The sequence below is a fragment of the Rhincodon typus genome, chromosome 14 (genome assembly GCF_021869965.1).
Source record: "Rhincodon typus isolate 14 chromosome 14, sRhiTyp1.1, whole genome shotgun sequence".
Taxonomy (NCBI): Eukaryota; Metazoa; Chordata; class Chondrichthyes; order Orectolobiformes; family Rhincodontidae; genus Rhincodon; species Rhincodon typus.
In genome coordinates this window covers 35,255,348-35,276,323 of record NC_063345.1, presented here as the reverse complement: position 1 = coordinate 35,276,323, position 20,976 = coordinate 35,255,348, and the positions used below count along the sequence as shown (strand labels likewise).

Here is a 20,976-nt window from a genome sequence, read left to right as displayed (position 1 = left end):
TGTGTGGAACTGCGAGAGATGGGAGAGATACTAAATGAGTACTTTGCATTAGTGTTTACTGTGGAGAAGGGTATAGAAGATGTAGAACGTGGGGAAATAAATAGTGACCTCTTGAAAAATGTCCATATTACAAAGGAGGAGGTGCTGGACATCTTTAGAATGCATAAAGATGAATAAATCCCCACGACCTGATCAGGTGTACATGAGAAGTTTATGGGAAGCTAGGAAAGTGATTGCTAGGCCCCTTGTTGAGATATTTGTATCATTAATAGCCACAGGTGAGATGTCAGAAGACTGGAGGTTGGCTAATGTGGTGCCACTATTTAAGAAAGGTGATAAGGAAAAGCCAGGAAACTATAGACCAGTGAGCCTGATATCGATGTTGGGCAAGTTGTTGGAGGGAATCGTGAGGGACAGGATTTACATGTATTTGGAAAGTCAAGGACTGATTAGGGACAGTCAACAGAGCTTTGTGCCTGGGAAGTCATGTCTCATTAACTTGGTTGAGTATTTTGAAGAAGTAACAGAGGATTGATGAGGGCAGAGTGGTGGACATGATCAGTAAGGCTTTCAACAAGGTCTGTCATGGTAGACTGGTTAGTAAGGTTAGGTGTGATGTAAGGTATTACATTGAATACAGGGGAGAACTAGCCATTTGGATACAGAACTGGCTGGAAGGTAGAAGACAGAGGGTGGTGGTGGAGGGTTGCTTTTCAGACTGGAGGCCTATGACTGGTGGTGTGCTGCAAGGACTGGTATTGGGTTCACTGCTTTTCATCATTTATAGAAATAATTTGGATGTGAACATCGGAGATGTGGTTAGTCATTTTGCAGATGACCCCAAAATTGAAGGTGTAGTGGACAATGAGGAAGGTTACCTCAGAGTGCAACAGTATCTTGATCAGATGGGCCAATAGGTCAAGGAGTGGCAGTTCAGTTTAATTTAAGTAAGTGTGAGCCGTTGCATTTAGGCAAATCAGAGCAAGACTTATGCCCTTAATGGTAAGGTCCCGGGGAGTGTTGCTAAACAGAGAGACCTTGGCATACAGGTTCATAGTTCCTTGAAAGTGGAGTCCCAGGTAGGTAGGATAATGAAGAACGCATTTGGTATGTTTGCCTTTATTCAACAATGCACGGAGTATAGGAGTTGGGAGGCCGTATTGTGGCTATACAGGACATTGGTTAGGCCACTTTTGGAATACTGTGTGCAATTCTGGTCACCTTGCTATAGGAAGGATGTTGTGAAACTTGAAAGGGTTCCAAAAAGACTTAAAGGATGTTGCCAAGTTTAGAAGGTTTAAGCTATAGGGAGAGGCTAAATAGGCTGGGACTATTTTCCCTGTAGCTTCAAAGGCTGAGGGATGACCTTATAGAGGTTTATAAAATCATGGGGGGCATGGATAGGGTAAGTAGACAAGGTCTTTTCGCTGGGGTGGGGGAGTCCAAAACTAGAGGACATAGGTTTAAGCTGAGAGAGGAAAGATTTAAAAGGGACCTAAAGGACAACTTTTTCTTGCAGATGGTGGTCCCTGTATGGAATGAGTTGCCAGAGGGAGTGGTGGAGGCTGGTATAACTACATCTAAAAGGCATCTGGATGAGTATATGCATAGGAAGAATTTTGAGGGATATGGGCCAAATGCTGGCAAATGGGACTAGATTTATCTAGGATATCTGGTTGGCAGGAACAAGTTGGACCGAAGGGTCTGTTTCCATGCTGTACCTCTCTATTTCTCTATGACTCTATATAAAGAAGTTAAGAGCACTGCAGTAAACCATGAGGCTTAAAATTATCAACAGCACTGGTTAACTTCCCATAGAAGTTATGAAAAGTTCAGATTTTTTTCTTATTGTAGTTCAACAGGTCTTGCGTGCAGCAAATAGATTATTTAAAAAATTGCAATTGTAGTGTCTGAAATTTTCTGAACATTTGTTTTAATGGATAGACAGTGGACCTGCAGTCTTACTGTACACTGCCTCTTGTGCACCAGATACCACTTTGAAATCATACCTTTAAAATCTTTGCTGTTGTCAATCTTCAAAATAACTAGTGGTTGTGGTGATAACTGAGGAAAGTTCTAGTGGAGTAAATATTTATGGACTCTTGATGGAATATCTAACAAATAAGTGATCTTTTCTTGCTGCAGTGTTTACGTTCCTATGTTGAAGGAAGGTTTGTGTTCTGTAGCAGGGGCAAGTAACTCTGAGCTAAGAGAGGTGATAGCTTTGTTCCAGAAAGAAACTGCTATGTTTTGAGATACAATTAAAATTTAATAAAGAAGAATCTCAACACACAATGAAAAGATTTCCTTTTCCATTTCAATTTTAGGTGATGCTGAATTGAAAGGCTCTGGATTTTCACATTCTGGTGGAATGGAGGAACTTGCAGATGATGACATAGGAGTGAAAAAGTCCGGCAGTCGGACTGTTTCGATTGAAACAGCCAGTTTAGATGCTTATGCTAAATATGTGCTGAAGAATATCTGTCAGCAGGTAAAAGGGCCTTAAATCTTCGACACTGAAACGTTCGTGCGTGTTCACTGAAATTAAAGTATTTCTGTTTTTAAGCAAACATTTAGAATTATCTTTATATTTTGTCGAAAATACAGAGATCAAGTTTAGGAAAATACACTGTTAATTGGTGATTAACATACAGGTGTCAAAGAGAGCTCCATTTGTTACCGTTTTAGTTAAGTTTTGTTTTACAGGCCCGAGATGTTTAAATAAGCAACTTGTACTTAACATATCATTCTCCTCTGTACCTACCCCACCCCACCTCAAAAAATATGTACACAGGGCCAGATGCTTCCACAAAGCCAGGACTGATTAGCGATAGTCATCATGGCTTTGTGCATGGGAATTCATGTCTTACTAACTTGATTGAGTTTTTTGCAGAAGTGACAAAGAAGATTAATCAAAGCAGAGTGGTAGACCCTGTCTATATGGCCTTCAGCGAGGCATTTGACAAGGTTCCACATGGTAGACTGATTAGCAAGTTTAGATCACATAGAATCCGAGGAAGCTAGCCAATTTGTTACAAAATTGGCTTGTAGATAGGAGACAGGCTGACCCGTAGAATTTGTGCAGTTTGGAAACAGGCCATTCAGCCCATCAGGTCCACACCAACCCTCCAAAGAGCATCCCGTGCAGACTCACCCCATCCCTGTACCCACGCATTTATCATGGCTAACCCTCCTAGCCTGCACGTTCCTGGGACAATTTAGCATGGCCAATCCACCTAACCTGCACATCTTTAGACTGTGGAAGGAAACCGGAGCACCCGGAGGAAACCCACACAGACGCTGGGAGAATGTGCAAGCTCCACACACACATTCACTCGAGCGTGGAATTGAACCCGGGTCCCTGGTGCTGTGAGGCAGCATTGCTAACCACTGAGCTACTGTGTGGGTGGTCGTGTTTTCCAGGCTGGAGGCCTTTGACCAGTAATGTACCACAAGGGTCAGTGCTGGGTCCACTTCTTTTTGTCATTTATATAAATGACTTGGATGTGAATATGGGAGGTGTGGTTAGGAAATTTGCAAATGACACCAATATTGGTTGTGTAATGGACAGTGAAGAAGGTTATCTCAGAGTAAGGCAGGACCTTGATCAGATGGGCCAATGGGCTTAGGAGTGGCGGATGTAGCTTAGGTTAGATAAATATGAGGTCTTGCATTTTGTTAAGGCGAACCCGGGCAGAATTTATAGTTAATGGTAGGGTCTGGGTAATGTTACCGAACAAAGAGACCCATAGGTGCAGGTGCATAGTCCCTTGAAAGTGGAATCACAGGTATACAGGATGGTGAAGAAGGCATTTGGCATGCTTACCTTCATTAGTCAGTGCGTTGAGTACACGATTTGGGATGTCATATTGCAGCTGTACATCGGTTAGGCCGCTTCGGGAATACTGTGTACAGTTCTGGTCTCCCTGCTATCGGAAAGATATTGTGAAACTTGAAAGAGTTCAGAAAAGATTTATAAGAATGTTGTCGAGACTCGAGGGTTTGAGCTATAGGGAAAGACTGAAAAGACTGCGGCTTCTTCTGGAGCGTTGGAGGCTGAGTGACCTTTTTAGAGGTTTATAAAATCATGAGGGGCATGGATAAGGTGAATAGCCAAGGTCTTTTTCCTCAGTTGGGGGAGTCCAAAACTAGAGGACATAAATTTAAGCCAAGGGAGGAAAGATTTAAAAGGGACCTGAGGGACAACTTTTAAACGTCGAGGGTGGTGTGTGTATGGAATGAACTGCCTGTGGAAGTGGTGGAGGCTGGTACAATTACAGCATTTAAAAGGGGCGGCATGGTGGCACAGTGATTAGCACTGCTGCCTCACAGCGCCAAGGACTTGGGTTCAATTCCACCCTTGAGCAACTGTCTGTGTGGAATTTGCACATTCTCCCTGTGTCTGCGTGGGTTTCCTCCAGGTGCTCCGGTTTCCTCCCAGTCAGAAGATGTGCAGGTTAGGTGGATTGGCCATGCTAAATTGCCCGCAGTGTTCAGGGATGTGTAGATTAGGTGGTTTATAGAGGGATGGGTTTGGGTCGGTGCTCTGAGGGTCGGTGTGGACTTGTTGGGCTGAAGGGCCTGCTTCCACGCTGTAGGGATTCTGTGATCAAAAGGCATCTGGATGGGTACGTGAATAGGAGGGGTTTGGAGTGATATGGGCCAATTACTGGCAAATGGGACTAGATCAGTTTAGGAAAGCTGTTCGGCATGGATGAGTTGCATCGAAGGATCTGCTTCCACGCTGTGTAACTGTATGACTGAGTACAATCACACTAAACTATACTCTGAGCCAAAAAAGAAGACGTTATGCTAGGTGAACATGGAGTATCTTGAAGGGGAGCGCAAGAAAAAAGAGATTTTTATATTGTTCATTCAGAGGATGAAGGCTTCCCTGGCTGGGCACCATTTATTGGCTTTTCTCCGTTGCCCTTGAGGAAGTGGTAGTGAGCTACCTTCTTGAACTTAAGTAGATTTGGTTTTGATACAACCACAGTGCTGATAGGGACGGATTACCAGGATCGGCAGTATGTTTTCAAATATGAATGGTGAGTAACTTGGAGGGGTTCTTGTAGGTGGTAGTGTTACCACATTTCTGCTGTCTTTGTCTTTCTGGGTGACAGTAGTTAGGGATTTGAAAGGTGCTGTCTAAGAAAGTGCATCTACAGTGTGTCTTGTCAGATGGTATAACCTGAAGCTTCTGAATGTCAGTAGTGTAGTGAGTGAATACTTGAGAATGTGATGCCAATCAATGGGCTGCTTTGTCCTGGATGGTGTCAAGCCTCTTGACTGTTATTGGAGCTGTACTCATTCAAGCAAGTTTTAAGGAAGAGGTGATGTTATTGTGGTATTTTTGCTGGACTAGTAATCCAGGGATACCAGAAATGCTCTGTGGGCCTGGATTTGAATCTACCATGGCAAGTGGTGTCATTTGAATTGAAAATTTACATGTCTAACAATGACCATGGAATCACTGTTGATTGTTGAAATTTAAAGCAGGAATGCCCATAATTGATACGTTTAGATACAACTGTCAGAAGAGCTTACAAAGTACAGATCCATCTAATAGTGTATGCATATGGAGGATGTTTCCACATGTGGGAATATCCAAATTAGGAATCATCAACATAAAGTCACTAATAAATCCAGTTAAGGAATTCATTGAAACTTACTTGCTCCAGATGGTGGTTAGAATGTGGAAATTTCTACCATATGGAATAGTTGAGGCACATGGCAAAAATACCTTTGAAGTTAAGGTAGTGTGGAGGGGGGAGAAAATAGGTTATGCTGAAGGATTTGATACAGTTGAGCGGAAAGAGAGTTACATAGCATAAACACCTGCACAGGGTAACATGTTAGTTCTGTGTATTCTTGATTCCCATTTTTTATCCTTATTTCCTTGTCACTCTCTTCATGTTCCTTTGTTGCTGTTTACATCTTTCCCAGTCTCTGAAATTCCCACTATTTTTTACTTGTTAATGTGTGCAAATGTTGCACCTGCTACAAACACAAAACAACCCTGAAACGCCACCGGCCTGCAAATGATCTAACAAAATGATCTTTACTGACCAAATAATAATTACATTTTGAATGGCTGATGTTGGTTTACTTAGCAAAAAGTATGTGACCTTTAAAGGGAGATAGCCTGACATTGATGGTAGCGTAGTGCATTATTTATTGCTGTGTATAACATAACACTTTTCTATGAACCATTGTCATTTCTTACAGGAGTGGGTGGGAGAGCGCTGCCTTAAGAGTTTGTGTGAGGATAGCAGTGCTCTGCAAGATCCAGTTCTGACAAACAAGCAAGCTCAACGCCTCTTGCAACTGATTTGCTACCCACACCGCCAGCTGGATAGTGAGGAAGGGGACAACCCACAACGTCAGAGAATCAAACGCATTCTGCAGGTAAGGGACAATGTGTACTGGGAAAGAAAACAACAAAAACTGGTTATAAAGAAAGCATCTTGATATTCTCTTAAACCTAAGAATGAAGAGCATTTCCAGGGAGAATTTGGCTCCAAAAGTAACAGAATGGGTTGAAAGTTTGAAACAAATTTTGAGTCAACCACAATTCTTTGTTATTCCTGATTGAGGGGATGTTGGCGAATGCACTACTTTTAACTGTGACTGGAACAGGAGAGCATTATAAGGTGAAGTATATGTTCTTAATCATCTTTAAATAGAGTCTATGTGCATGGCATCATTTAGAGTGTACAGCCGCATCAGCACTGACATGATGGGGTTTTGCCTGGTTGCAACGACTGGATGAGGTTGCATACAGGCAGTAAAAACCAAAAGAACTGCAGATGCTGTAAATCAGGAACAAAAACAGAAGTTGCTGGAAAAGCTCAGCAGGTCTGGCAGCAGCTGTGAAGAAAATATCAGAGTTAACGTTTCAGGTCTGATGACCCTTCCTGTTCTGAGGAAGGGTCACCAGTCCTGAAACGTTAACTCTAGTTTTTTCTTCACAGATGCTGCCAGACCTGCTGAGCTTTTCCAGCAACTTCTGTTTTTGTTGTTGTTGTATACCGGCAGTTCCTGGATTGCAAATGTGTTCAATTCTCAAGACTGTTTGCAAATCCGTATGTACACAAGTCATTCACATTGCAGGACAACATAAGATAGCTGCTTGTAAGTAAGAGAAAACGTTCACATATTGCATCTTTAAAATTAATGCATCCCTGTATGGAGTAGCGTTTGTAAGTACGAGCATTTGCAAGCTGGATGTTCCTAGATTCTTTTGAACTAAGAAAACCAAAGCTAATGGTCTGGTGTGTTAACTGCATCTGTAGTAAAGACAATAGTGTAAACATTCTTCCAATGATGTTACAGGGGTCTGCAGTCACGCTTTATGCAGTAATGCTTTACTTTAAAAGAAAATTCTTCACAAAGGTAATCAATACCCGTTTGCCTCTCAAAATTTAAAATCCAAATTCTAAAAATTATGATGTGTATAATTATGCACCTTTCATCATATCCTCAATGAAAGATAGCGTTATGATCCCAGCTGATGGTAATATAAGACAAGTCGGATCCCAGTGTGAAACCTGGATTGGTAGTCCACAAGTTTAATTCTTGCTGTGGGTTAATCATGGTAGATTGTCATTGAACATATTTGCATGAAACTGCCAATATTAACGAAAGAACATAAACTTATTGCACAGAAGGGGAAAAAAAAACAAACGTAGCTTTATGTAACTTGTCAGCTTGTTTCTCAGCTCTCAGCAATATCCTTTACTCATACTCCTATCTCAACTCTTAAATTGCCAACTTAACTGGCTATTTCTAGGTCTCCTTCTTGAACTGCTGAAAGTCTTGCAACTGCCTTCTCGCTCTGACTTAATTCACCTCTCGGATATGAGAGCTTGAAACTTCTGTAAAAATACATATCACTTGGAGGCTTCACGATCTAAAATCCTTTTGCTAGGATGACCGTTCTGAACTGAAAACTTAAATCTTCTGTGAGGAGGAAACAGTTGTGCTGCAGTGAACTCCTTATTCTGCTGAACTGAAAGCATACTAAGCTAATAGCTCTTATTTCTTCTCTTTATTAAACCCAGCAATATAGACATTTCATCAAGTAACATCATAGATATTGGCCTAGGTACATGATTTCTTGGAAATTTATGTATTTAGGTTTCTACTCCAAATAACGTTTGACCTCCTTTAAAATAAACCAGTTACCTTTAGAGACTGAAATCAAAATTCTTCAGCCTCTATTTTAAAATTCTAATTGCCTAAATGATGTTAATACATATTAAACATGTTTACCATGAAATTTGGTAAGAAATTCAAAAGAAACTACTTGCCCAAAGAGCGGCAAGAATGTGGGCTGTTCTACCACATGATTGAAGCTAACAGTGTAGTTGCATTTAAGGGAATGTAGATAAGTATGTCAGGGAGAAGAAAATGTATGATTATAATAGCGGATTTGGAAGAGAAAAGATGGGAGGCTGCTTGAATTACATAGAATCCCTACAGTGTGGAAACAGGCCCTTCGGCCCAACAAGTCCACACCGAACCTCAGAGCATCCCACCCAGACCCATCCCTCTATAACCTACCTAATCTTCACATCCCTGAACACTATGGGCAATTTCAGCATGGCCAATCGACCTAACCTGTACATCTTTGGACTGTGGGAGGAAACCGGAGCACCCGGAGGAAACCCACGCAGACCCTGGGAGAATGTGCAAACTCCACACAGACAGTCACCCGAGGCTGGATTCGAACCCAGGTCCCTGGCGCTGTGAGACAGCAGTGCTAACCACTGTGCCACCGTGGGGCCATAAGTGGACAGAAACATTGGCATCGACTGGGTTGGCTGAATGGCCTGTTTCTTGTCATGATATTCTTTTGTAATTGTGCGTACCTTCCATATTTGGAGACATTCAGGCTAATAGTCACTCACTGGATGCAGTTGGTACCTGCAGCTCACTGCACTGTAACCTTTTCCACCATTTGCACCCAAAATGCACATTTCTTAAAATGGAATACTGAGTTGACATTTTTCATTTATTTTAGAATCTTGATCAGTGGACAATGAGGCAGTCGTCACTGGAACTGCAGCTTATGATTAAACAGAGCATCATCAGTGTAAGTAAACAACATTAGCACAGAAATCACTAGAAATACTCAGCAAGTCGGGCAGTGTCTGTAGAAAGAGAAATAGAGTGAATATTTCAGTTCAATAATCCTTAATCAGAAGTTAGTTCATCCATCTGATGAAAACTCATCCATCTGAAACATTAAATGTTGTTCTCCTACCATCCTGAATATCTCCTCACAAAAGCTACCTGACTTGATGAGTATTTCCAGCATTTTCTGTTTTTATTTCAGACTTTCAGCATCTGCAGTAGTTACTTTTTTAAAAACAAATGGCATTACAGTTTGACTTCAATTCTGGTTCTGTATATGCATTCACATATGTGTATGTTTATTTGCTAATGCCTGTAAGTGAATGTGAGAGAGTTTTTGCTATTTAAATGTAATTAAAAGCTGTAATGCTTCTGAGCTTCAGAAACATGTGACCCTAACCTGTGCTAAATCTACACCTATTCAAGTTTCTGTCCATCAGATGTTGATAAGAATACAAAGTCTCCTCTTTCCCTGTGTATTGGATGAGACAAGCGCAACACAACTGTCATCCAGTTCAATGGTAATCTGTACTGACTGAACCAGTGATTATTAGAAAGCCAAAAATGGGTATGCATCAAGATCGGAAATTTTGTATCTGAATTTAATTTGGATACAATATGAGGGGGCACAGCATTTGACTATATAAGCATGTCTCTTGCAAAACTTTTTATTGCCTCATAAACATATAGAACTGCTGAGAGTGAATGCATGTAAAGATGTTAGACACAGTGATTATTTCTAGGTGCCTTATTTTCCTTCTCAGGCCTAGTGGTGTATCTCTCAGAATATTGTGTCTGATCTTGTATTTTAGGAAATGAATTCTTTGTTGGAAAACATTGCTAAAGCCACCATTGAAGTATTCCAAAAATCAGCAGAAATGAATTCCTCCAATCTAAGCAGTAATGGAATCATGAATGCAGGGGTACCTATTTTTAGCACCAGCAGCATAAATGGAAATGCCACTAGCAAAATGAAACCATTACTTAGGTGAGTTTTAGAAAGACTTAAACATGTGAACAGCGGAAATGTAAAATAAAACTGGAAATGTACTGTAACACAGTCAAGTCTGAAAAGAGGAAACGCAGGTAAAGAATTTAATCAAAGCTACAAACTTGTCTTTTTTTTACTTGTTGACTGATCTGTGCATTTCCAGTATTTTCTGATTATTTTTGTGAGTTTATTTTGGATGTTTGGAGTTCAAACATACGAGGTGATATTTTAAGGGGAGGTGGTACCATAATGATAATGTAACTGCCGAGTAATCCAGTGCTAATCCTGGATGGTGAAATTTGATTCATTCCAGTTGGCTATCATATGGGATTGTGTTTTGTGTATGGAACATTTTGTCTTGTTCTGGAGCCCTACACTCATGTTGAGAAAAGCTGTTAACTTTCTTTTGATTGATTCAGCACAGAAGTATAGTCAAATAATAGTTTGTGGTTTATCTCCGAATAGCAGAGAGTTTTCTGCCAAATATTTAAGTAGTGTTAAAGGCACTTTTTGGTGCCCTGAAATAAGAGCAAAAAATACTGGGTATTCTCCACAGATTAAGCTGCATAAGTGGAGAGAAACAGATGTATGTTTCAGGTCAGTGATGTTTCATCAGTATGTAAACTTTACTTAAAGGGAGATATTTAAGATAAGGTGAATAAAGAACAGGTTATGTTAGCTTATGCTACAAGGACTGGGGACATAGGAATGCAAGCCAGTAATTCTTGATCCCAGACAATTGCCTAAGAAAGAGAAAGAACAAGGCTTCCTTAAATGTGGAGACCAAAAATGGACATACATTAATTTTCTACGTTTGTTGTATGAGTATAGCCAAATTTCTCTGAATATCACCTTGTGAACGTCACATACCTTTGAATGAAGTTCTGATTTTCTATTCTTTTTACCAAAGCAAATAACCTCGGCACTTTGCCACCTTACACTGCTTCTGCTACCTTGTTGCCAACTCATCCTGTTTATATCTGGAGTTCTCCTCACTACTTGCATTCTTAATTAGCTTTGCATCATCAGAAAACTTGGATACATTTACTCTGTTTCTTTGTCTAAGCCATTAACAAAGATTGTAAATTACAGAGGTCGCAGTACTGGTCCTTGTGACCTTCCACTAATCAGTTTACTCCTTGAAAATCCCCCCCCCACCCCATTATCCTTGCTCTTCGCTTTCTGTCCGTGCTAATATATTACACCCAGCTCTGTGAGCTCTTGTCATCTTGCATATTCATCTTTTGTTATCATATAGTTATATAGCATGGAAACCCTTCATTCGAACTCGTCCATGTTGACCAGACATCCCAATTTGACCATGCCTCCCTAAATTATACCCACAACAGAAGGTTAATAAGCACAAGATAGACATAAAGCAGAAAATTGTCAAACATTGCCTTCAGCAAAAAGGTGTGGAAGAGAGAGAGAAAAACAGAATCTGTGCTTCAGGAAGGATAAATGCAGGCCATCTTTCTGGAGAAAGAACAGACCTAGGGTTGCATAAGAGAAGGGCAGGGGTGTGGAGGAGTGGGAAGGGGAAAAACATGGAGATAGTTCCAACACATTGTGTAAACTGCTTTGTGTGCTATCATATGATTTTCCCATTCCTGCAACTGTGATGTTAAAGTATGTAAAAACCTTTTTAGGTTTTCCTATGTTTATTGTGCTGGCTACAGTGCGTGAATATGGAGGAAGAGAAAACCCTGTTCTCTTGATCTGATCACCATTATGCACTTCACTATGAAAAGACAGTAACTTAGTGGAATCCATCCATATCAAAATTAGAATTTCCAATTACATACATGACTTGAAGTCCAAGGCTGTTATTCTTCCAATCCTGCTGTTCTATAGTATCGCTGGCAGCTTTGTACCAAGCCCCTGTTGCCCTTTGCTTGGGCTGGACTGGTCAAACTAACTGAATTGTGAGGATAATAAGAGCATAAGAATTAGGAGTAAGATTAGGTCATTCGACCAGTCAAGAGTGACCTACTGTTCAATAATATCATGGCTGATCTGCCTCAGGTCTCAACTCCCTTTTCATGTCATCTCCTCAAAGGCCTCAATTCCCCAATATTTACCACCTCTTTAAATAATTTCAGTGATCTGACCTCCACAACTCTGTGGTAGAAAATTTCAGACCTTGCTTCAGTCACTACGTTATGGAAGGTCAAAGCGTCCATGAACGGCAACAGCAACGATGCTGTTTGCTGCACTGACTTCTGGTGCTGGAAGTCACTGTTACATGCAGACCTAAATAAAAATCCTTAATTCCAGATGTTTTACTGAATTCAAATTCCGCCATCTGCCGTGGTGGGATTCAAACCCGGGTCGCCAGAATGTTATCTGGGTCTCTGGATTAACAGTCCAGCAATAATACCACTAAGCCATTGCCTCCCCTTGATAAATTGACCCCTTCAATCTAGGAATTAGCTGAATGAAGCTCTTTTGAACTGCTTCCAATGTCAGTGTTTATTTCTTAAATACAGGGTCCAAAATTTGAACACAGTACTCCAGAGGTGGCCTCACCAACAGTTGCACCAAAATTTGCCTATTTTTAAATTCCAATCCTCTAGCAGTGAAGACTGAAATTCTGTTTGCTTTAATTACTTGCTGTATCTGCATGCTGACGTTTTGTGATTAATGCATAAAAGCACGCATCCACCTGTGCTGCATTTTTTTGGCGCATATCTCTATTTAAATAAACTGACTTTTCATTCTTATTACCAAATTGTATGACCTCTCACTTTCCTACATTAAATTCCTTCTGTCATGTTTTTGCCCATTCACTCAACCTTTACCCCATTACAGATTCCATATGGTCTCACCACAACATGCCTCCCACCTATTTTTGTATCATTAGCAAATTTGGATTCATTATACTTTGTGCTCTTCAAGTCACTAATATAGGTAGTAAGTAATTGTGGCCCATGGACTGATCATTGTGGCATTCGACAATTACATATTTCCAACATGGAAAAAGCCGATTCATCCTGACTCTGATCTGTAAGTTAACCAAACCTTAATCCATGCTAACATATTAGCCCCCGGTATTGTGGCTCCAATCTTGTGCAATAACCTTTTATGTGACACCTTATCAAATGCCTGCTGGAAATCAACATACATTATGTCAACTAGTTTCCCTTTATCAACTCTGCCTGTTGTATTCTCAAAGAACTATAGCAAATTTGTCAAACATGTTTTACCTTTCACAAAACCATGTTGACTCTGTTTGATTCGCTTAAGCTTTCCTAAATATTCTGTGACTTTTTTTTTCCCCCGAGTAATGGTCTCTGGCATTTTCCCAGTGATTTGTGTTAGGTTAACTACCTTGTTTCCTGTTTTCTGTCTATCTCTCTTGAACAGGGGCACTTCATTAGTGGTTTTCCAATCGCTGGAACCCTCTCAGAATCCACAAAGTTCTGAAATATTATGACCAATGCCTCTACTGTTTCTGCAGTCAGTTCCTTTGAGCATCTTTGCAGGCCAGTAGGGTCTGGCTATCTGTCTGCCTTTACTCGCGTTAGTTCGTCGAATACTTTGTCTGTCATAGATATGGTTATAAGAAATTTCCTCTCATTAGTACCTTGTTTACCTGTTATCTTTAACATGTTTATAGTGTCGTCCACTCTGATGTAAAACACTGCTTTAAATTATCTGCCATATCCCTTTTCCCATCTATTTGTTATCTAATTTGTCTTCTATGTTATGCTAATTTTAATGTCTCTGCCATTTCCTCATTCCCCAGAATAATTTCTACCGTCTTTGCTTCTAAGGGACCAACAGTTACTGTAGCTACTCTATTCCCTTTTATAGACATTTTTAATTAACCTGTTAGTTGTGTTATGACACACCTCTGAGGCAGGTGGGACACTACGACTACACCTCAAGAACTCTCCTTCCTTCTAATATACTGGTAAAAGCCTTTCTTCTTCTTTTTCCTGGATAGCAATCTTAATTACAAAAGGGTTGCCAAATATCACTTGTACCATGAATTTTCCTATGGGACAGGATGAGGAGACAGGTTCCCAAGACACTCTCCGCTGGAACAGAGTTCAAAGGATGTATTGTTGTCATCATTCTTAGACACCTTCTCGCAATTTGGCCAACTGTGCCAACTGCATCCCCACCTTCTACCCCCTACCAAAAGTCTGTATACTGCTGTAATGCCTCAGTCTCTCTTTAGATTTCTGAATCTTTCTTCACGTGACCCAATCCCACCATCCTTACCAACAGCTTTTCAGTTTACAACCCTATTCACCAGACTAGTTATTTTAAAGAACATTGATGCCAGCCCATGTGAAATGAACTGATCCCAATAGAACAGCTTTCTTCTTTCACAGTACTGGTGTTATTGCCCCATGAATCAAAGCATTTTCTTTCCATATAACTCTGAACTTATAATTCTTTGCTTTTAATTCCTTGTCTGATCTTCTTGATGCTTTGTCAAGTGGTTCTTGATTCAGTAATCTGGCAAGCCGTTGCATACTTCTTATAATATGTCTAATGTCCCAAGGTGTTCAAAGGAATAATATCAGACAAAATTTACAGAATTATAAAACCAAATATTTAAGCAAAAGTAAAATGAGGCTAATGTTTCAAATCTGAAATAGATACAAAAATTATTGGAAATATTTAGCAGGCCTGGCAGCATCTGAGGAGAAAGAAACATAAAGTTGATGTTTCAAATTGGTACACTTGTAAGGCAATCAACATAAATAACTCACATTCTATTGATGGTGTTAGACCTGTTGAGTATTTACAGTATTTTCTGCTTTTATTAAAGGAGGAGCGTTTCATTTAAAATTTTATCTCCAGACTCCTAGGACCTGTTAATTGAACTCACCTCATAATTGCATCCATAGCCTTGTGGTCTCCAGGTCATGCTACTGAAAGATGGTCTATTGTTGAAATTCATTTGAACTCCAGGCATCAAGACCATCTAACTGTAGGTGGTATATGTGTGTCATGTATGCTTGCTGTTTTTAATTCTTTTTTATATATAGCTCATCAGAGCGGACGGGTGTCTGGCTGGTGGCACCATTGATTGCAAAATTGCCAACATCTGTCCAAGGTCATGTACTGAAAGCAGCTGGTGAGGAATTGGAGAAAGGTCAACATCTAGGCTCATCCTCAAGGAAGGAACGAGACCGGCAGAAACAGAAGAGGTAAGTGTATCTTAATGAGTAGTAAGAACAACGGATGTGCTTGGTTTGGTGCTGTCCTTGCTGTCAGCTTTCTACTGTTAACTCATTTAATATTATCTGTGCTGATGTGGCCTCAATGAGCTTTTGTGCTTTTACCAATACCAAATCCACCCGGTATATAGCAGCATAACCACTGGAAAGAACATTTAGCAGCCTAGTACAAAAGGGCAGATCTCTGCTTAACCAGGATCTCGAACCATCCACAAAAGCATGTCATGATTGCGAACTACACTTCCTTGTATATCAGAAGGGGTGACATTAGACTTTACTGAAGCTGTTGACTTCAGTAATGGTATCCAAATTGCAACAGAACAGTCCTCATTTCTGTTTTTGCAGAAGTAATTTTTTGCGTGTGGTTGTTGTCCAAAAAAACAGTATTTATTGCCTATATTCATAGTTGTTCTTAAGATTTGATGAGCTGTCTCTATGTGGAATGTACTTGTACTTGACTTTTGGATGGTGAGTTGTAGATTTTGACCTAGAGCCATGAATGAATAGTGAAATATTTCTATGTGTGAGTAACTATACATCTGGAGGAACATGAAGCAGATGTTGTTTCCATGCATCTACTGCTTGGGTCTTTCCAGGTAGGGAAAATGGTGCCAGAGAATCACTCTTTAAAGCATCTTGCATTGAATTACATGCTTTGGTAGACACGTGCATTACTAGGACATAAATCTAGCTTTACTACTTTGTTATTCTGTTAGCAAGTTTTCAACTTTTCCTTCTCTTCCTACCCCCCACTTTTATCAACAGGGTGATGTTCAATGCTTCGCCAGAAACCGAAATATCTTTAAATCTATGGTCATGATGATACATTGAATGTGTGAAAGTGCAGTGCAAGATTAAACCAGTGTCATTTCATTTCTACGTGTATCTGCATTCAAGAGGTCCCTTCCAATTTTCAGTTGAATACTTCATAATGGGCCGTATTTGATTCAATGCAATGCACTGAAATGTTCCATGATATATTAATTTTAATACAAAATAAGTTTGGTCATATTAACATTAATATGTTTTATTTAATCTTTACTTTCTATGTCCAGTATGTCTCTACTGAGCCAACAGCCATTTCTTTCTCTGGTTTTGACATGCCTGAAAGGGCAAGATGAGCAAAGAGAGGGTCTTCTCACATCCCTTTACAGCCAGGTCCAACAGGTAATGTAATTCTTATATTTATTATTATTGTTGTTGAAAGTTAGTGACTTTCACATCAACAGGTGTAGGTGTTGCCAGTTAACTGGAGTGTTTCAGTTCATTTGCATTGATAAGTCATCAGGTAACATCATGAAAACAGGCTAGGTTTGCTTGAAGATGGACCTTACGTCGACATGATTTCATCCTTTCAAAATTTAGTTCTACTAGCTTTCCATTACAGCTTTTTAAATCATTTGAGCAGAGTTTTGATTTAATACCCAACAACCCTCAGCTGCAAACTCAACACACTTCTTCGCCCAACCACCTAAACCAGTGCCCTAGGATGAGGATAGGTTATTTGACTGAGGAGTCCGTGTTGAGAAGTCAGCAGTTTAAAATTGTTACTTGGAGAATTAAAATAAATTTCTTTACAGTGGGTATGGAATGTGGAACATTTTGCCTTAGGAAGTTGGTTGAAATGGATTATTTCATTTTTAAAGGAAAAGTGATTGAATCTAAAATGGAGGAAGAGCTATTGTCAAAACAGGACCCTGGTGTTAGTTTAGATTTGCAGAGAAATTCCCTTCAGGATCTAAGTTTCCTATAGCCCGTAATTAGCTATTCAGACACGGTCTGACTGTTTGAAGTAATTCACTGAAATTAATCTAGTAATGTTAAAGGAACAACTCTGTGCGAACTTAATGGAATAAAAAGGAATGGAGATAATTTATGTAGCATCTTCCATGGAAGAAGGATGTCAAAAATATTTTTACATGCAGCCAGTGAAGTACTTTTCTACAATACAACAGCAGCTATACTTCAAAGGTACTTAGTTGGCTGTACAGTAATTTCATTCACGATCAAAAAGTACAATATAAATGCAAGTGTTTTCTTTCATTTGAAATGTTGTCACTATTGTAATTTAAGAACCATAGCAGCCATTTAGTGCACAATAAGCTCCCAAAACAGTAATGATGTAAATGACCAGATCATCTCTTCTAATCTAGTCTAATCTGAGGAACAAACATTGGCTAGGCCACTGAGAGAACTCCCTTGCTCCTCTTTGAAAACTGTCAATGTTAAGAAAAAGGCAAAAGAAATCGGATGTGAATGTGCAAGATGTAATAAGTAAGTTTGCAGATGACATGAACATGAAAATTGGTATGGTGGTGTTGATAGTGAGGAGGATAGTGTCAGGCTGCAGTCTGTTGTTGATCAGTTGTTAAATTGGGCCGTGCAATGTCAGATTGAATTTAATGCAGATGAATGTGATGTAATGCATTTTATGATGTCCAGTAAAAGAAGGATAAACACTGATTGTTAGGGACTACTGAGCAACAAAGGGACCTTGGTGTATAAGTCCATGAAGATGTCAGAACAGGTAGATAGGGTGGTGAAGAAGGCATATGGGATGCTTGCCTTCATTAGCCAGGGTTTAGGATATAGGAGCAAGGCAGTCTTGTTACAAATTTTTATAAAACATTGCTTAAGCCACAGATCGAATATTGTGTAGTTTTGGTCACCACTATCGGATGAACGTGAATTGACTGGAGACCATGCAGAGGAGATTCACCAGGATGTTGCCAGGATGAAAAGACTTAGTTATAAGGAGAGACTGGGTGGGGTGGGTTTGTTTTCCTTGGAGCAGAGCAGAGGTGGATGGGTGTTCCCACGTGATAGTAGTATTCAGGTTGATGATCTGACATGTCTTACAGAGCTTGCCATGGCATGGTTGTGTGGTGTTGTAGTCGATGTTGTCCTGAAGGCTGGATAGTTTGCTGTGAACAATGATCTGTTTAAGGTTTGGCGGTTGTTTGAAGGCAAGAAGTAGAGCTCTAGGGAAGATCTTGGCGAGGTGCTCATGGTCATTGATAATGTGTTGAAGGGTATTGAAGAGCATGGCGTAGCTTCTCCGCTCCTGGAAAGTACTGGATGATGACGGCTGCCTTATTGGTAGTATCCCTTGTCTGTCTTCTGAGGAGTTCGTTACGGTTTTTTGCTGTGGCACTTCGGAACTGTTGATCGATTGGTTGAGCATTGTATCTGTGCTGCATGACTCTGACCAAAATCAGCTTAAATTATGCACTGAAATCTTGAAGTAGGACTTTCATGCTTTTGACTTAGAGTCTAGATGCTACCAGCTATGCCAACTTGATAACCTTTAAGGAACAAAACAAGGATTTGAAATGTGTTGCTTTTATCTTTCTAATAGATGCTCTGTCACCTGAACTATTCTGATTCAACATTAAATAAATCAATTTGAGGGAAATTACTTTAAATTGGTTTGCCCAGTTAGATGGAATAAGACCATAATACCAAGTACTGTAGAATCATATTGGAGCTATCAGAGTTTTTTTAATGAAAGTTGCCTTCTTCTGATTGTCTGCTGTTATTAATTTTGGGCATTTTACTTTTGAAATATAGTTCCATACTGACAACCATCCATTACTTGGCTACTCTGCACAGCTAAGAATCAATAAGTAACATCAGCAGCTGTTATGCTGTGAAACATTGGCCAGCTAAATTCTCATTCACATCAATATAATTTCCACCTGGACAACAATGAAGGCAGAAGAACATAAATTGGCAGCTGATTTGGTGATAGAAAAAAAATCACTTCTGGATATTAAAAAAACAAATAGTCGCATGGGTAGTTCACACAGACCTCATGAGTTTGCTTTGCTGTTGAATAAGATCATTGCTGATCTGCTGTCTCAACTACCCTTTCTGCACTATTCCTAAATCCCTTGATTTACTTTTTGTTTAAAAACCTCATGACTTCAGTCATGACTGTGCTCAGTGACTCAGCATCCACAACCCTTTGGAACAGGCATTTCCATAGATTCAGTACCCTTTGAATGAGCACATTTCTTCTCACCGCAACCCTAAATTGTCAACCTCTTATCCTGACACTATGATCTCTTGGTGCACCTCTAGGAAGCAGCCTCCTGGCATCTGCCCTGTTTAGGCCTCTTAATAATTTTATGCAAATTAATGAGATCACCTCTCGATTTCAACTCTGGAAATTACGGGCCCATTGTACTCAATTTCACCGTATAGCACAGCCCTCTCGTTCCAAGGAACAATCTAATGGAGTCTTTTTTGCAAACATATCCTTCCTTCATTAAAGAAACCAAGTTGCATGTAGTGTACCAGCTGTATTCTCATCAAAGACCTTAATTTTTCCAGTATGACTTCCTTACTCTTATTCTGTGACATTTGCAAAAAAAAAGCAAATGCATTCTGCTTCAGTCAGGCAGTGAAGCCATTTGGAGAACCATTTCTATCACTCCAGTTGATATCATAGACTTTCTACCGTGTGGAAACAGGCTCTTTTGCCCAACAAGTCCACACTGACCCTTAGAGCATCCCATGTAACCTACACATCCCTGAACACTATGGGCAATTTAGCAAGGCCAAGCCACCTAACCTGCACATCTTTGGACTGTGGGAGGAAACCGGAGCACCCGGAAGAAACCCATGCAGACACGGGGAGAATGTGCAAACTCCACACAGTCACCCAAGGGTGGATTTAATCCTGGGTTCCTGGTGCTGTGAGGCAGCAGTGCTAACCACTGAGCCACCGTGCCACCCCATATGAGAAGATAACATAAGGAAACAGTGTAAGAGATAGTGGGAACTGCCGATGCTGGAGAATCTGAGATAACAAGGTGTAGAGTTGGATGAACACAGCAGGCCAGGCAGCATCAGAGGAGCAGGAAAGCTGACGTTTCGGGTTTGGACCCTTTTTCAGAAATGGGGGAGGGGAAGGGGACTCTGAAATAAATTGAGAGAGGGGGAGGCAGTGATGGAAGGTGGATAAAGGAGCAGATAGGTAGAGAGAACACAGACAGGTCAAGGAGACGGGAATGGAGCCAGTAAAGGTGAGTGTAGGTAGGGAGTTGGGATGGGGGTTGGTCAGTTGAGGGAAGGTGGACGGGTCAAGGAGGCGGGGATGAGGCTAGTAGGTAGGAAGTGGGGGTGGGGGTGGGGGTTGGTCAGTGAGGTGGGAGGAGCGGATAGGTGGGAGAAAAGACTGACAGGTCAAGGAGGCGGGGACGAGCTGAGATAGTAGGAACTGCAGATGCTGGAGAATCCGAGACAACAAGGTGCAGGGCTGGATGAACACAGCAGGCCAAGCAGCATCATAGGAGCAGAGAGGCTGACGTTTCGGGCCTAGACCCTTCATCAGAAAAGGGGGAGGGGAAGGGGGTTTTGAAATAAATAGGGAGAGAGTGGGAGGCGGATAGAAGAGGGATAGAGGAGAGGATAGGTGGAGAGGAAACAAACAGGTCGAAGAGGCTGGGATGGGGCCAGTAAAGGTGAGTGTAGGTAGGGAGTTAGGAAGGGGATAGGTCAGTCCAGGGAGGACGGACAGGTCAAGGGGGCGGGATGAGGTTGGTCGGTAGGAGATGGAGGTGCGGCTTGAGGTGGGAGGAGGGGATAGGTGGGAGGAAGAACAGGTTAGGGAGGCAGGGACGAGCTGGACTGGTTTTGGGATGC

The 20,976-nt window shown here is 40.8% G+C and overlaps 1 protein-coding gene across 3 annotated transcripts in view; it reads left to right on the top strand.

Moving 5' to 3' along the window:
* med12 (mediator complex subunit 12) overlaps positions 1-20,976 on the top strand; it is a 194,248-nt gene that overhangs the window by 113,679 nt on the left and 59,593 nt on the right. For all 3 annotated transcript variants that reach the window (XM_020530169.2, XM_048605066.1, XM_048605065.1), the window contains 6 exons: positions 2,328-2,491; positions 6,229-6,408; positions 9,026-9,097; positions 9,951-10,126; positions 15,136-15,297; positions 16,383-16,494. In XM_020530169.2, coding sequence (XP_020385758.1) covers positions 2,328-2,491; positions 6,229-6,408; positions 9,026-9,097; positions 9,951-10,126; positions 15,136-15,297; positions 16,383-16,494 — 866 coding nt within the window. The remainder of the gene's footprint in view (positions 1-2,327; positions 2,492-6,228; positions 6,409-9,025; positions 9,098-9,950; positions 10,127-15,135; positions 15,298-16,382; positions 16,495-20,976) is intronic.